General features: G+C 34.6%; 1 protein-coding gene across 1 annotated transcript in view; it reads left to right on the top strand.

Annotated features, from left to right (window-relative positions):
• Positions 1–16,344, top strand: part of PODN (podocan) — an 829,411-nt gene that overhangs the window by 389,431 nt on the left and 423,636 nt on the right. Inside the window, exon 4 of the mRNA XM_044085452.1 lies at positions 9,661–9,725. Coding sequence (XP_043941387.1) covers positions 9,661–9,725 — 65 coding nt within the window. The remainder of the gene's footprint in view (positions 1–9,660; positions 9,726–16,344) is intronic.

Genomic DNA, 16,344 nt, shown 5'->3' with positions numbered 1-16,344 from the left:
AGGATTTCAAATGATTGAAAGTCAGATCAGTTAGGTATGTGGTAGGAGCGAAGGGGTAGTTTGAAGGGAAATTATTAATGAAAATCAATTTGTATTATTCCCTAAGAAACTGTAATCTGTTTTGTCATATCTCAAGAGAATCATCAGCAAAAAGGAGAAACCAACATACAATGACTTCCACAAAAAAAATAAAATACGAACAGCTTTAATTCCAGATTCACAGCAGCAGCTTATTCAGTAAGAGCTTTCATCATCACAACTTCCTCAGACTGAATAAAACCAATTAGGAATAACTTCCTTTTATATAAAACTCATTCATCAATGAGCACAATTATACAATTATCTTAAAGAACAGTACACTTATAAAAATGTTCATGACCATACAAAACACATTTTCCAAGCCATGTTTGCCATTATTATACTAACGTTTCAGTTTTATCTTTTTAAAATATACCTTAAAATTTTCTTTCTCATTTATTTCAGGAGGGTGACTTGCATTCAATTTGACTATCCAGCAGTATTCTTTCCATTTTAACTCATCTTCTGCTGATAGAGTGTTTAATTTTGACATGAAACTATCTATAACCATAAACTTAGGGGTCCCCCTATGTTTGCCATCTATAAAATGTTTACCCCAAGCATTATTAATATTTTTTTTTGAATAGCATATAAATGCTCCTTTATTGGTTTTCATAACTCTCTTGTGGTCATACCTACATAATATGAGGTACATTCTGAGCATTTAAACAAATATACCACATACTTCATCATACAAATATTTTCATTCTGAGCATATATTAACATTTTATTCATACTAATTGGAATAATTCCTTTGTATATATACTTACAAAAACTACAATTTAAACATTTTATCAACTTCTATTTTTTTCTTGTATATATTTAACCTTATCTTGAAACACATTTTTCAGATTTTTACCTTTTTTATTTACAAAAAATAGGCTGTTCACCAATAACATCTTTCATTTCTGGAAAGCTCATCAGAATTTTCCACTTTTCCTTTAACAGACTTTTAATTTGTCCACCATCAACCGAATAAGGTATTACCATACCCAAACTATAGTCTTTGCTTGTATTGATTTTAATTCCTTTACTTTTATTTTGAAATTGCCCTAGATTTGTATGTGTTACTCTAGACTTTTTCATATTCCTAATACTATCCATTTCTTCTTTTTTGCTTTTATAAATACTTCCGGGTAGCCCCTAACTACAAACTTTTGACATAACATATCTCTTTCTTCACCATATTTCATATCACAGTCAGTTAGATCACTAATTCTTTTCAACTGTCCTGCTACAATGTTATACTTAACTTAACTCGGGTGCATTCTATTAAAATCCAAATATGTATTACTTTGGACACTCGTTTTATATATTTTGGTATAAAACTTATTTCCTTTCTTATATACCTCAACATCCAAGAAATAAATACTTAAATAACTGTAATTCCAAGTGAATTTAAGATATTAACATGCAACATTAATTTCATCCAAAAAAATTCATAATTCAGTTAACTCACCCCTCCAAATTAAAAAAAGGTCGACAATAAAACGACCAAAAAGCACAACATTTTTATAATGACTATTAGCTTTAATATATAATTTTTCCCATCTGGTCATAAACAAATTAGCATAGCTAGGGGCCATAGCAGCCCCCATAGCTACACCATTAATTTGTAGGGAAAATTTACCATTAAACTCCAAAAAGTTATAAGACAAAATGATGTCTAAAATTTCTAAGACAATACTAATGTCTTCAGTACTATAACATTTAGATTCTGCCAACTCTACCCCTACATATTCCACCCCTATATTATTAGATATGGTTGTATATAACAAATTAACATCCATTGTCACCATAATATCTCTTTCCTCTGCTTTTATCATTTTAATATTATTCACAAAAGCAAAAGTGTCCCTAATATAAGTGTTGCTTCTTTTTACCACCTGCTGTAATTTATTGTCAACAAGTATAGCCATAGCCTCAGTTTTTGAACCTCCACTTGTAACAATTGGTCTAAAAGGCAGCTCTTCCAAAGCCTTATGTATTTTTGGCAGACCATAAATTTTACTAATAGTGTGGTTTGTTTTAACAAAAAAACTTGCTTCTTTTGAATTTATTCTATCTTCACCTAACCACTCCTCTATAATTGCATTAACCTATATAATTTTTTATGATTTTTTAATAAAGTCAGACGTTGTTTCTTTACAATGAAAATCATCTTGCAACATAACAGAAATTGCTTTTAGATATACATTTTTATCAAGCATTACTAATGCATTTCCTTTGTCAGCTTTCAACAACACTATATTTTCATCATTACTCAAATCATTAAATGCAAGCCTTTCTTCATATGACAAGTTAAAAAACTTTTTAATAGGTTTATTCGACAATAAATTTCTAATTTGCATTTCCATTACATTCTGAAACGCCTCCAGCTCCGGTCTTAGAGGAGGGTTAAAAAAACTTGGCTTACGATATACATTTGACTGAGAAACATTCCCCAACCTATTGCAGTTATTGAAAAAACACTTTAAATTCAATCATCTCACATAATCCCTTAGATTGTTAACAGTTTCACAAACATGAGCTCTAGATGCAGGTACAAATGTCCAACCTTTGCTTAAGACAAAAATGTTGTCTCTCTTCAATAGTCTACAAGATAAATTTACAATTTTAAAGTCATATTCAGAAAAAGCACTTTCAGATAAAGCACTTTCAGATAGACTTAACTGTTCCTCTTTTTCTTCCACTTGCTGTTGTTTTGATAGACTTTTTTTCTAGCTGCTTTTCTTCCCTGGCCCTGAAGAGACTTGTGCCCACGTACGCTTCCCTGTGCCTGTGTCTTGATAAACATTTATCCCCTGAAAATGGTTTAAATTAGTAGAAACAGGACCCCCAGAAATACTATTCACACCCGCTTGCTTAGCGGGCATCTCCCCATTGCTGGTTTGCTGTCCATTAACAACATTTTCAGATCTTACTGGCACCGATTGTTCATTTTCACATCCACCTTCTTTTGCTAATAGACTCGCACCTGCATTCAATGAAGAATTAAAGGTATATGCAACACCTTTCGCATAATCATTACAAGCTCTCTCAAACTTTTTAAGTTTTCTTTTCCTAAGAACATCATTTTCTTTAATAGGTTTGTCTTGAATAAGACAAATTTTTGATTCAAAGTTCTCTTTACTAGAATCTCTTTTCAAAGAAGAATACTTCTCTTTAATAATTTCATCAAGTTCATGTATCTGTTGTTTGTAACAATCTGCTAATATTGTCATATATTCAATACCCGTTTTTTGGTTTAATTGGACCCATTTTTCTACAAGTTCTTGTGGTAAGTCATCTCCTACTGGCATAACATGAATTCTTAAGCCCTTCGGCACTCTTCGAACTGATATGCTGCTTTCAAAAAACAGCACATCCCACTGCAACCTTTTCAATTTTACAAGACCTTTTTCTAATGAAAAAAAATGTTCAGTCAGGTTAACAACAATTTGCCTGCCAATTCCTAGGTCCTGAACATTGTCCAAAAAAGGATTAACAGGAGAAGCCAAACATCCGAACAGCAATTCATCTCTCGTTACACCAAAAATGCGTTCCGCAACACCACAGGACCTGTTATTCACCACCTTCGCATTCACATCCAAAGTTCTAATGTTATTAGTATTCCCTTCTCTTTCCGACATATATGTGCCATTAGGGGTATCATGAAGAGTAAATCCTGATGGCAGAACCAAGAAACTGCTGTCTGGTTGACTGTTCATACCTCCAATCCAAACGAATTATCAGCAAAAAGAAGAAACCAACACACAACGAATTCCACAAAAAAGATAAAATACGAACAGCTTTAATTCCAGATTCACAGCAGCAGCTTATTCAGTAAGCGCTTTCGTCATCACAACTTCCTCAGACTGAATAAAACCAATTAGGAATAACTTCCTTTTATATAAAACTCATTCATCAATGAGCACAATTATACAATTATCTTAAAGAACAGCACACTTATAAAAATGCTCATGACCATACAAAACACATTTTCCAAGCCATGTTTGCCATTATAATACTAATGTTTCAGTTTTTTCTTTTTTAAATATACCTTAAAATTTTCTTGCTCATTTATTCCAGGAGGGTGACTTGCATTCAATTTGACTATCCAGCAGTATTCTTTCCATTTTAACTCATCTTCTGCTGATAGTTTCATGTCAAAATTAAGCACTCTATTTATAACCGTAAATTTAGGGTCCCCCTACATTTACCATCCATAAAATGTTTACCCGAAGCATTATTAATATTGTTTTTTTGAATAGCATATAAATGCTCCTTTATCCGTTTGCATAACTCACTTATGGTCATACCTACATAATATGAAGTACATTCTGAGCATTTCGACAAATATACCACATACGTCATCATACAAATATTTTCATTCTGAGCATATATTAACATTTTATTCATACTAATTGGAATAATTCCTTTGTATATATAATTACAAAAACTACAATTTAAACATTTTATCAACTTCTCTCTTTTTTTCTTGTATATATTTAACCTTATCTTGAAACACATTTTTCAGATTTTTACCTTTTTTTTTTACAAAAATAGGCTGTTCACCAATAACATCTTTCATTTCTGGAAAGCTCATCAAAATTTTCCAGTTTTCCTTCAACAGACTTTTAAGTTGTCCACCATCAACCAAATAAGGTATTACCATACCCAAACTATAGTCTTTGCTTGTATCTCAAGAGAGTGTTGCTGGCAATGGTAGAGTTTTTGGATTGCATAATGCTTCTAGCAAGTTATCTAAACTTAATCAGTTTGGAATGAAATGATCAGGGGGGTGCCAAGAGATCTCAGAATAGTGAAACTGTAATTAATGTAATGTGTGAGTAAAAGTTATCAGTTGCATTTATATAATAATCTTAATAACAGTTATTCTACTGAAAGACCTCAGAAAATATAGTTTAGATTTGAACAATTGGTTGTATTTGCAGGTTTGTAGGCAATTTGTAAACACTGAAATAGATATTATGCATGATACTTATAAGGTATCTTTTTCTAAGATTTTTAGATTTTTTTTAGTTAGTATTAATAATAATTCAGGATCTAATAAATCAGATTTATCTAAGATATATAGAAGTCTTAGGTCTTATTCTTCATATTCTGCCTTATCATATTGAAATTATTTGACACAATTTAATAATTAAGTCTTCTCAGATGAAAATAAAAAATGGTATCACAATATACAGGAAAAACTACATCTTCACTGTATAGGAAAATTTTCACATGGAAATGTTTGCATAGAGCCTAAATCACATTTCATAAAATTGCTTTAATGTACAGATTGGCCAATGTTGGAGATGTAATTCTGTCATAGAAGCTGACTGGTTACATATGGTATTGGAATGTTAGATAGTATCTCTGACTGGTTACATATGGTATTGGAATGTTAGATAGTATCTCTGACTGGTTACATATGGTATTGGAATGTTAGATAGTATCTCTGACTGGTTACATATGGTATTGGAATGTTAGATAGTATCTCTGACTGGTTACATATGGTATTGGAATGTTAGATAGTATCTCTGACTGGTTACATATGGTATTGGAATGTTAGATAGTATCTCTGACTGGTTGCATATGGTATTGGAATAGATAGTATCTCCCTTTTGGAAAGACATTAATAATTTTACAGAAGCACTGTGGACAGATAGATACAACATCTCTAAATCTCTAATTTTATTTAATGCTCCCATACCTGCAATTGTTCCTAATGTGAAAATACCTCTTCTGTGGTGTATTCTAGCCATAGCTAGAAAAGTAATTACTAAACATTTCAAAAATTACTCCTTCATTTACTGAATTTATTAATTTGGCAAAAATTGTTTCTAAAAATGAAGTATCAGCTATAAAGATGAGAACTTCTAGTGTTACTCATTCTTATAAATCTGGGCTAAAACTTAAGAATTTACTTGAAAAATATCGATTGTTTATTACTTTTCTTATTATGGACCCCTGTAAATAGTTTGTTTTTATGTCTTTATATTATTCAATATGTTATGTTTTTTTGCCTGATGTTAAAATTTCAATGAAAAGTTATATTAAAAAGTAGTGCAAGCAGGGAGATGCTTTTTTAAAGTCTATGACAATGTTGGGTTTTGATTATGTGAAAAATAGAAAGGGCTGTTGGCTGTCCAGTGCAGGTCTATATCATAACATCGAAGTTCTCTAACATCGAATGTTATTATATCAAACCCTAAACACCGAAGTGTGAAAACATCGAACAGTCAGACTAGCAAATTTTTTCCCAGGGAAAAAATGTGCTGTTCCGAGAAACATACACACAGCACAAACACACACAAAAACAGCCATCCACACACATATACTTAAAATCCTACACCTAAACTAACCTTTACATACAATACTAGCTATCCACGTACCTTAACCCAACCCTAACCCTAAGGTCCGTCACTATTGCACACTCACCTCACCCGCGCCCTAACCCTAACTCACCTGATCTGTCCCCTAACCTACACACAATCGCACACTTACCTGACCCGCCCTAACTCACCTAACCCACCCCCTAACCCTAACCTACACACAATCGCACACTTACCTGAACCCGACCTGTAATGCTCCAGCATATTGAACACTGAAAACAGCAAAGCCACAGCAACGGCCCACCAAATTCTTTCCCTGGGAAAGAATTCGATGTCCTGCACCTTCTCTGTTTTCAGCGTTCAACATTACGGGTTTGATATTATAACATTCGACGTTAGAGAACTTCGATATTATAATATAGACCCATCCAGTACACATTTTCAAAGGTCTACTCTAGATTATTAAGAAATGCTAAAATGCATGGCTAAAGAAGTATTACTCATGATTAAATTAGTGGACACTACCAGCTGTTTTTTTTTTTCATTCCCCAGCAATGTTTGGATCTGTTGTTGAATAACAGACCTAAATAGAAACATTATGGGTATTAGCAGCAATTTCTGTAGTTCTTTGCATTTTCAAAAGTGCATGAAATGGTGAGCTGGCAGAGGGATTATTAGTAGACTTTCCCACTCTCAGTTCATGCTCTCTGGAATGGCAACATTTGTTGACTTTGAAACGACGACGAAAGGCAAGAAGAATAAAGGGTTTGGATAATGAGGAAGAAAAGGACAGGAGGAAAGTAGCCAAACTGCTGGAGAAAAATTGTTTTCAGGAGAGCATTGTTAAACATCAGAATTATCTTCCATTACGACTGATGAATAAGATTCTAGACCTTAAATGGAAGGGAATGATTGACAACCCAGTATACATTTAAGTATTTTTATAAGTAATTATAAAGGCTTTTATACTAAGAAAGAGATGGCTAATAATCTACAGATGAGATTGGCTGAGTTTATAAGAGGGTATGTTAACTAAACAGACCTTCAAGCAAGTGGTTGCTATACTAATGGGCTTGGAGGAGAATTGCAGAAAAGGAATTAGAGGTCTTCCAAAATCTAAGTCCCTAGGCTAGGATGGACTAAGCTTAAAATTATTACTGGGGAAGGCAGATGTTACAGGGGTTATTACATATACTGAATGAAGTGATAACTATGCTGAATAGTCCATCTACTTGGAAAGAGCCAGTAATTTCAGTAATTACTGAAGAAGGGAAAGGCCCTATTTAATCTGAGATCCTATTGGCCAGAATAACTCCAGGTACAAGATTACAAAATATTTAATTCACTCTTGACATTATGGCTAGATCAAACACATTCTTGAATGGTGCTTGTAGATCAGTATGGATTTGTACCAAGAAGGTAAGCTTTTGATAACATAACTAAAACTTTGTTATTAATACAGCAGGGCATGCAGTAAAAAAAGGTCTATATTAGATCACCGAACGCTTAAAAAAGCGAACAGTGATTAACTGACCCTGTATAAGTGAAAGCTTACAATCTCGAATTGTCAGAACAGCGATTTTTTTCCTAGGGAAAAAAATCGCTGTTCCAAAACACATACACACAACACAAGCACACCAAACAAACAGCAATCCACACACATACACCTAAAATCTGGCACCTAACCCTACACTAAACTATACACATACCACTAACTATCCACGTACCTTAACCCAAACCCTAACCCTAAGGTCCGTCACTATCGCACAGTCACCTCACCTGCTCCCTAACCCTAACTCACCTAACCCGCCCTAGCCCTCACGTCCACACGATCGCACACATACCTAACCCGCGCCCTAACTCTAACTCACCTAAACCTCCCTAACACTCACATCCACACAATTGCACACTTACCTGAACCTGACCCGTAACTTTCCACCACAGCACTGAAAATACCAAAGCAACAGAAGCGGACAACCAAATTCTTTCCCTAGGAAAAAATTTGGGTTTCTGTTGCTTCTATATTTTAAGCTTTTGCTTACATAGGGTCAATCAATAACCGTTCGCTTTTTTAAGTGTTCGGTGATCTAATATAGACCCTAAAAAAGCCTACTGCTGGTGGTTGCCCTTGATACTGAGAAGACATGGCGGTTCTGACTCCAGTAGGTTAGGGAACTTGCCCTAAGATAGAAACAGTTGGACAAAAGCTTTACAATTAGGGTGTCTATATCCATGTCTTCTGAGAGTGTTCCAAGTTGAAGTATTGTAAGGACAGCTTTTGGCTAGGTGGATACATCGGTCCCCAGTGACATACTTGATAGGAATAGCAGAGAAAGAATACTGACCCAGACATGGACATGCATTGTTGGATGAGAAAATCACTTAGAATTGGGGAAAAAGGCAGGCTACCCCATCTTCCTCCTGAACAGATGATTTATACACCATGTGAGTGCATGAGAGAGCTTTCTGATACAGAGTCTCTATTGTTAAGAGAAGGAGAAGGGAAAAGATATGCTAATACCATTACAGAATTGTTTGTTTAGAGTATTAATATAATCTGTACAAAGTCATGACCTAGTTGGATTTAAATAAATTTATATGACAGCCAAGGCATTTTATAAAGTGTATTTTGTAATACTCTCATTGCTCATAGATTCATAGGTAAATACTAAGCTATCAGTGTACAGAATATTACAAGCCCAAGCCTAGCCGATAACCAGAGATTAGAATCAAATTCTGTACTTTGTATCTGCGAGGTAAAGACCTTAACCATTATGCCAACCTTCCTGATGTTATGGCATCAAAATGCATGGTGCAGTGTTATTACAGTACCTCACTCTTTGTGCTGAAATAGTATAACAACTTGACAGTAAAACATTAAAAAGGAAACATTTAGATGGTGTGAGTAAATTGACAGTCTAAGAGTATAGTATTTTTCAGGAGAATTAATGTCCAAGAAAAATGTGCTACATTATAAATACATATATGTATACAATATCTTCTTTAATGAAATGGGTATCCAAAAAGTTAGGTGATTCCAGAATGATAACAGACATAGGCAAATTGTTGCTGGGTGTGAGTTAGGTGTGGTTTAACTAATATTTGCAGATGATCAAATGTTTAGGGACAGAGCAAGGGGTCATCATTTGCCATTGCTCTTTGTTTTCTTTTTTGTGTGTTTTTAATGCATAAATATATCTGCATATAATCTGTTGTATAGTTAATGGATTAACTAAAATAATTTTCTTATTTTTCAAAGGTCTACCAGAGGAAGCATTCACATCACTGACACATCTCAATTATTTGTATCTTGCAAATAATAAGGTAAGCATTAAGAAATCTTTACAACAAATTGCACATCAAAAAATTATTTGATAAGTTGAACTGTATTTCTTTGTGTGTTTTTTTTTTTTTTTTTGGTGTACTGAGTAACAGTGAAACATTTATTGCTTTTATATCTGGCTTTGTCAAGACTGCGGTGGTGGTGGTGCTGCAGTAGTGTTGTCGCCTCACAGTAAGACGTTGTCCTGTTCGATTCTCAGCTAGAGCGTCTGCTGTGTGGAGACATGCATGAATGGGCATACCTTCGTTGAAGGTTGTGTGTCAGGGCTGGCAACTTGGCACTTAGAAATCTACTGCCAATCATTAGCGGACTGGAGTTCCACTGTGGCGACTCCTAACCGGAAAAGCCGAAAGACACAAATATCTGGCTTTGTCAGCAGACTCTACTGATTTTATCACACATACCCACTCTGCTCCCACCCTCACCCCCACATCTGTGCCTGTATACCCAAAAATACATGTTTGTGAAGTGGGTTTCCCTTACTTTTTGTGTTTTTAAATTTAAATTCTAACAGTTAAGGTTATAATAACATGTTCTATACTATTCTATAAAGTTCATTTTTGTTAAAACCATGGTAGCATAAACATTTTAAAACAAATAATCATTCTTTCATTCAGAAATTCATTTTTCTTGCATTTGAAATTTAGTACTGTAGCATAATTTTGTATGTTTTAATTCATTATACTAGTAAATATGGAAGTTATGACAAAGTATCCCCCCAGACTTACTGTAGACTGAAAACTTTGGACATTTTCAATAATTGTATCTAAGACCTATAACATGGTCATTCTTTGAAAAACTGTCATAAGTGCATATCACAACATTTTTTAAATAATTTCAGAAGGATAATGAGACTAAAAGATTGCAAATCTTTATTTCAAACCGACGTTTAAAGTGCATGTTACATCTGTCATGAGCTGGGTCCCACACGTGTTAAAATATGGGCTGTGAATGTTGAAGCATTATGAAATTATGGGCACTTGTTGAAATGATCTTGTAGTTGCGCTAAAAGTTGAATATTCCCTATCTCAATTTTTTGAAATTCATTTTGTACTTTTACTAGAGAATCAATGGTTCTGTGCAAGAAAAAGTGTGACAATGGCCATGCAGCTTCAGTTGTTGGGAAGGGGGTAGGGGTTGCCTGACTGGAATGGAGAATAACTTTTTTTTTTTGCTGTTTTTTTTGAATGAGCATTCATGCCAATTAGGTACTGACCAGGGTGGTGAAGTGAGCAAGCTTTCAATGAGGACTTAGCAAGCTTTCCTGAACATCCCATGGATGCTTTGTTTCATGGGGTAATTATGCCTGTAATGCCCAGTTGAACTGATCCTACTGATCTGCTTAAGGGTAATTCATTCTTTATTTTCCTATAGAACCTATCTTCCTGTGCATGCTGAGCTCTGAAGATAAAACATTTTCAAGCATTTCAACCTCTCCCTCCAATCATACCTTCTATCTTTCTCCTAAATTTTCCTGTCTCTTCTTACTGTTAAAATGGGTTTGGTTGTATTGTACATGGTCCAGGCTACATTTTCAAAAAAAGATTATAAACTCAATCTAACTTTAATTCTTTCTCTAAAGGTGTTACATATACAGCTTGACAACCATATCTGCCACTCTGTTTTGGTCGCTTTTAAATACTATTTTGCTATTGCTGGTGTTGTGCAACCCTCCATGGCAGATCACAACCACCATGATCTTCCACCCAGGATGGGGAAACCTGCATGAGCCCCATTTATTCCCACCCTCACCTGCCAACCTCTTCCAGTCCATGAATCACAAGTCAAACTTGGGCCATCTGAGTCATATCAGGGCCTCATCCCTCTTTGATATAGAGTCAGGGATTATTTTTGTCCTTTCACATTTTGAAATTGTTGTGCTTCAGGTACTTTTACCTGAGTTACTACCACACCAGAGCAAAAGAAGAAAAACAAAAGGGTTAAAGCTTTAATCCATTTAACAGAAAAATCATGTGGGAGGTTTTCACCATCCCTCCTTGCTTATATATACAAATTCTAGGATCATACAGCCATGTAGGCATGATAAATATATAAATTCTTGGCTTACACAGCCATGTAGGCATGAGAAAGCATCCATGAAAATGAATCATTGTTGAAGCAGAAATAGTCAATGACATATGTTACAGTCTGCAAGCTGAGTTTCAGAACGATTAGTTAAAATCAACAACCAGAAACCTCATGTATTATGCATTTTTGCTACAAATTATGCACCTCCCTACTGTTAAGGCATTTTTGTCCTTTATCTTTTATACTTTGGACAAATTATGCTTTACTGCAATAGCTTCATAAGTTGAAGATACAGAATATTTAATGCAGCACATAGTGATTAAAACTGTAGATTCATTTAAGAACCTGGGTATATGGGTAGATCTAGCTTTGAGCTTTTCTAATCATATCAACCAACTGGTTAATGATAGTTATGGAACTATAGGTTGTACAAAATGATTTAGAAAGTCTAGGAAGCAGAAATGATGAAGTCATTCTTTGTTAAATACATTAGACCCAAACATGAGTATGGAATAACATTATGAAAACCTTAAAATAAGACAAGCATGAGTAAACTGTAAAGAGTACAACAGAAATATACCAAGGGCATCCATGGATGTGAAAATTTAAGCTATTATGAAAGACTAAAATATCTGAACATGTACAGCATCTACATATTTAAGAGATCTTTTCAGGTTTATAGGGCATTCAGAGATAACTACCTCTAGGAATGTTTGTGTTATCCAATGTAGTTGAGAATCATTAGACAACATATGTAGAAGACTCTATAGGAATGAGAAATGTATTAAGTGGTTCTTTGGGAGAGCAGCTGATGCATGGAACAGACTACCAAATTCCATTAAAGCAAGCACTAGGTAAGATACTTTTAAGAACTACCTGAACACTTACTATGGGACAACTAACTGTTCTGGTATACTGGCATGCTAGAACGGAATTAATGCCCCTGCTTGGAATATTTGTATGTATATGTATGCATAAGAGTACTGAGGGAATAAAACTATGCAAAGCAGGAAACCTCTGCATTAACTGCTGGACATCATTATAAATCTAATATTAACATACCTGATATATACCTGTACTGAATGACATCATTATACATCTAATATTAACATGCCTGACATATACCTGTACTGAATGACATCATTATAAATCTAATATTAAAATGCCTGATATATACCTGTACTGAATGACATCATTATGAATCTAATATTAACATGCCTGACATACACCTGTACTAAATGACATCATCATTATAAATCTAATATTATCATGACTGACTTATACCTGTACTGAATATCGAACGGATAATTAATATTTCAGATTAGCATTTCTTGAAATAGGTTTACTAAATTCCCATTAACATAGCTTCATATTACTAATTTTAGCCAGAAAGTGTTGCAGAGACTATAACTGTATTACAATATTGGTCTAAGTGTCATGTTTAATTTTACCTGAGTAATGCCCGGGATTGGTCTAATAAAAGTCATATATCATTTTACCTGAGTCATGTGAAGCAATGTTTTTAAATAACAATTCTTCTAACCTTATTGCTTTAATATGGTCATTCAATAAGAAAAAAATTCATATAGTAATTCCTAAGCCCTTATATTGTTTAACTTCCTCTAAGACAGAATTATTCAGCATAACCTTTCTTGAAAATAACTGCTTCCCAAAAAAAAAAAAAAAAAAAAAACATTTAAGTTTGCATTTACTTGCACTGAAATTTACATCTAGTTTAGTTGCCCAGGAAGTAACATCCAACAGATAGTTGCTCAAAGTGATGATATCTATATCTGAGGTTTGAACAATACCTATTTTGCAGCCTTTTGCATGCTTACTAACCCAGCATTTAGCATGCTGTGGAAATGATGAAAACAGTAGGTTAAACAATATGAATCTCAGAAGACAACCCAGAGATGCTCCAGTGTGAACAGATTTCCTTGTTCATTATTTTACAAGTATAACTAATTGCTGGGTTATTTTTGTTAAGCAGCTCTTATTTCACAATACAATGTAAAGATTTAAGTTATTATACTGAAGGGCTTAATAAATGATATTCTGGGATAGGGGCCCTTGACAGTGGCCTTGACTTCAGAGAAGTAAATGCTAAAAAAGAGCATCCCCAGCACCAAACCTTGCAGGACATTATTAGTGAATGGCCATTTTGCGAAGATAGATTCACTTATCCAAATTTCTTGGATCCTATCTGTGCACGGGATGGCTATCCAGTGGGTGACATAAGCAACCACAGTTCAACTGAAATGCATTCACACAACTTTATACTCACTAGTATGTAAAGACTGATTTGCTTTTGTGCCATTTATTAGTTCCAAATTTACTACATTCACTAACTATGACCATTAAACTGCCAGATTTTCATACAGTAATTGCATCCTTACTCCCAAGGTTGTATAATCTTAAGAGTTAGCATATTTATAGATATGGTGTGTGTGTGTGTGTGTGTGTGTGTGTGTGTGTGTGTGTGTGTGTGTGTGTGTGTGTGTGTGTGCATGCGCGTGTGTGTGCATGAGGATGGTGGTGGGGGATGCAGGGGGTACCCCATGAAATTCTGTTTTGTTTTTTTTCATTAAAGATGACTTTCTACATTGTGGACTTAATACTTTGATGTATATATCCATGCAGTCCTATGGAATTAGTTCCTCAGTTATAGATCCAATAGCTTTAGCTTCTTAAATTGTGTATTCACATGAAATGTATAACTGAATAAACCATGCAAACTACAAAATAAAAGCAAGGTTAAAGTAATTACAGTGTAAGCATTTATAGTTTACACATCAGAAAATCTTATTAAGCCAAGCAAATGTCCTCTTAAAGTCAGGTACCAGTTATATATGTCTGAATAAGAGGTGCAGTATTAAAGCCATCCATCAGTGGATGTGGATATTTCATGTACAATCTAAATTACTGAGGAAAAAGGTTCAAGCCACACTCTGCAGTCCCAGAATACACGAGCAGGATGAATGCACTGGCCTATAGTGATCAAGGAGCCACTGCATCATCTAAATCCATGTATAAATTACAGAGGATAAGATAGGAACGAGTGGACATCATTCACCAAACCTGACAGGTGGACTAACTCAGTACCATGAAAGGCAGACCAAAGTGAGTCTGCACATGATTAAACAGGTGGGGAGATCCACCATGGGGAATACTGAAGAAAGAACTAGGAGGGCCAAAACAGAAACTAATCACTTAGTTCTTGTCTTGAAGAGATCCTTAACTTCCCTAGTTATAACCTTCTTTTAATTGTGTTATGTAGTGAAGCCAGGCTGGGGTGAATGACATCATAAGTTTAACCTTAAAGTGGAATTCATGTTTCCAATGTCAAACTTTTCACTAACTTTACACAAAAAGGCAAAGGTAGAGGTAAGGATAGTAAAGATATGGAGCAAAATGCAAAGACGGTTTCTTAACAATGGGAGTTATAAAAACACACTGTTTCTAGAACAGGCACTGATACTGTGATAAGTAACTTGACACAACAGCATTAAGAAGGATAAAACCAGCCTGATGTGACCATGATTCCTAATGACAAGAAAATTGCTGCAAACTTGAGGTGAAGGTAGACAAGATAAAAGGATTCACACCTAGAATAGTCTGTAGAACTCCAGGGTAACTCAAGCAAGCATTCAGTGGATACAACAGGAAGTGGACCACATAAGACACCATGAAAGACTCCACCTTGTCCACAAAACATAGGGCTACCCACAAACTTTCAAGAGCTTTTCAGTTGACCAGTCAGACAAGACTGCAGTGTCTGTTAAATACTGGGTAAGGTGATAGCATGTGACAGAAAACTGCCTGATCAGAAATAAAACCTTTTCTGAATAAACTCCAAACTTTTAACAAGAATAAAATTAATTTCTGTGCAAGGCAGTTATCCAGGAGAAAGGGTCATCTCAGTTTGTGTTCTGACTTCCAACACTTTCTGCATTAGGTGAACAGCTTAGAATCAGATTTTGTTAAGAAATCTGTAATTTCAATAACAAGGAAGTTAATTGAATGTATTAACATTTTAATTAGTTAGGAGACTCCATTGGTAGATTCAAATAACATCTGACTTATGAATTTAGCATACTGAGCACTGTTTAGCTTTACTGATGAAGTGCATGTCGACAAAAATGCTCTGAGAACTGTAGCAGCGATATTGTTTTTTTTTCTGTTCTGTGAGGTTTGTTCGTGGAGTGAAAATAAATATCTCTTGCTGATCTGCTGTGCCTGTCTTTTGAGTTTACTAGTGTGAGTTTGGGCACATTGACCACTATTTATAGCTTAGAATCAAACCATTGCTTACAGCACACATCAAAGGCAAATCACACATTCAGTGTATCTTTTCCTCACAATTACTTTTGCTCAAATGGTGAGTCAGCCAGTGTGGGAGCCTGCATTTAGCATCTACAGTATTAGGCATATACATGAGAGTACCCACTTTTAAAATTAAAATAAACTATCTCAGTACCTGGAGAAATATCTGGTTATTATAAAAAAGAGACATATCTTGTCACACTATGCTTGTTTCAAAACACAGCATTTCCATCTTATTTTACTAAG

This window comes from Protopterus annectens, chromosome 10.part0 (genome assembly GCF_019279795.1).
Source record: "Protopterus annectens isolate FY-2018-M chromosome 10.part0, PAN1.0, whole genome shotgun sequence".
Classification (NCBI taxonomy): Eukaryota; Metazoa; Chordata; order Ceratodontiformes; family Protopteridae; genus Protopterus; species Protopterus annectens.
The sequence above is the reverse complement of the archived record's forward strand: the minus strand, read 5'-3'. Positions and strand labels throughout refer to the sequence as shown.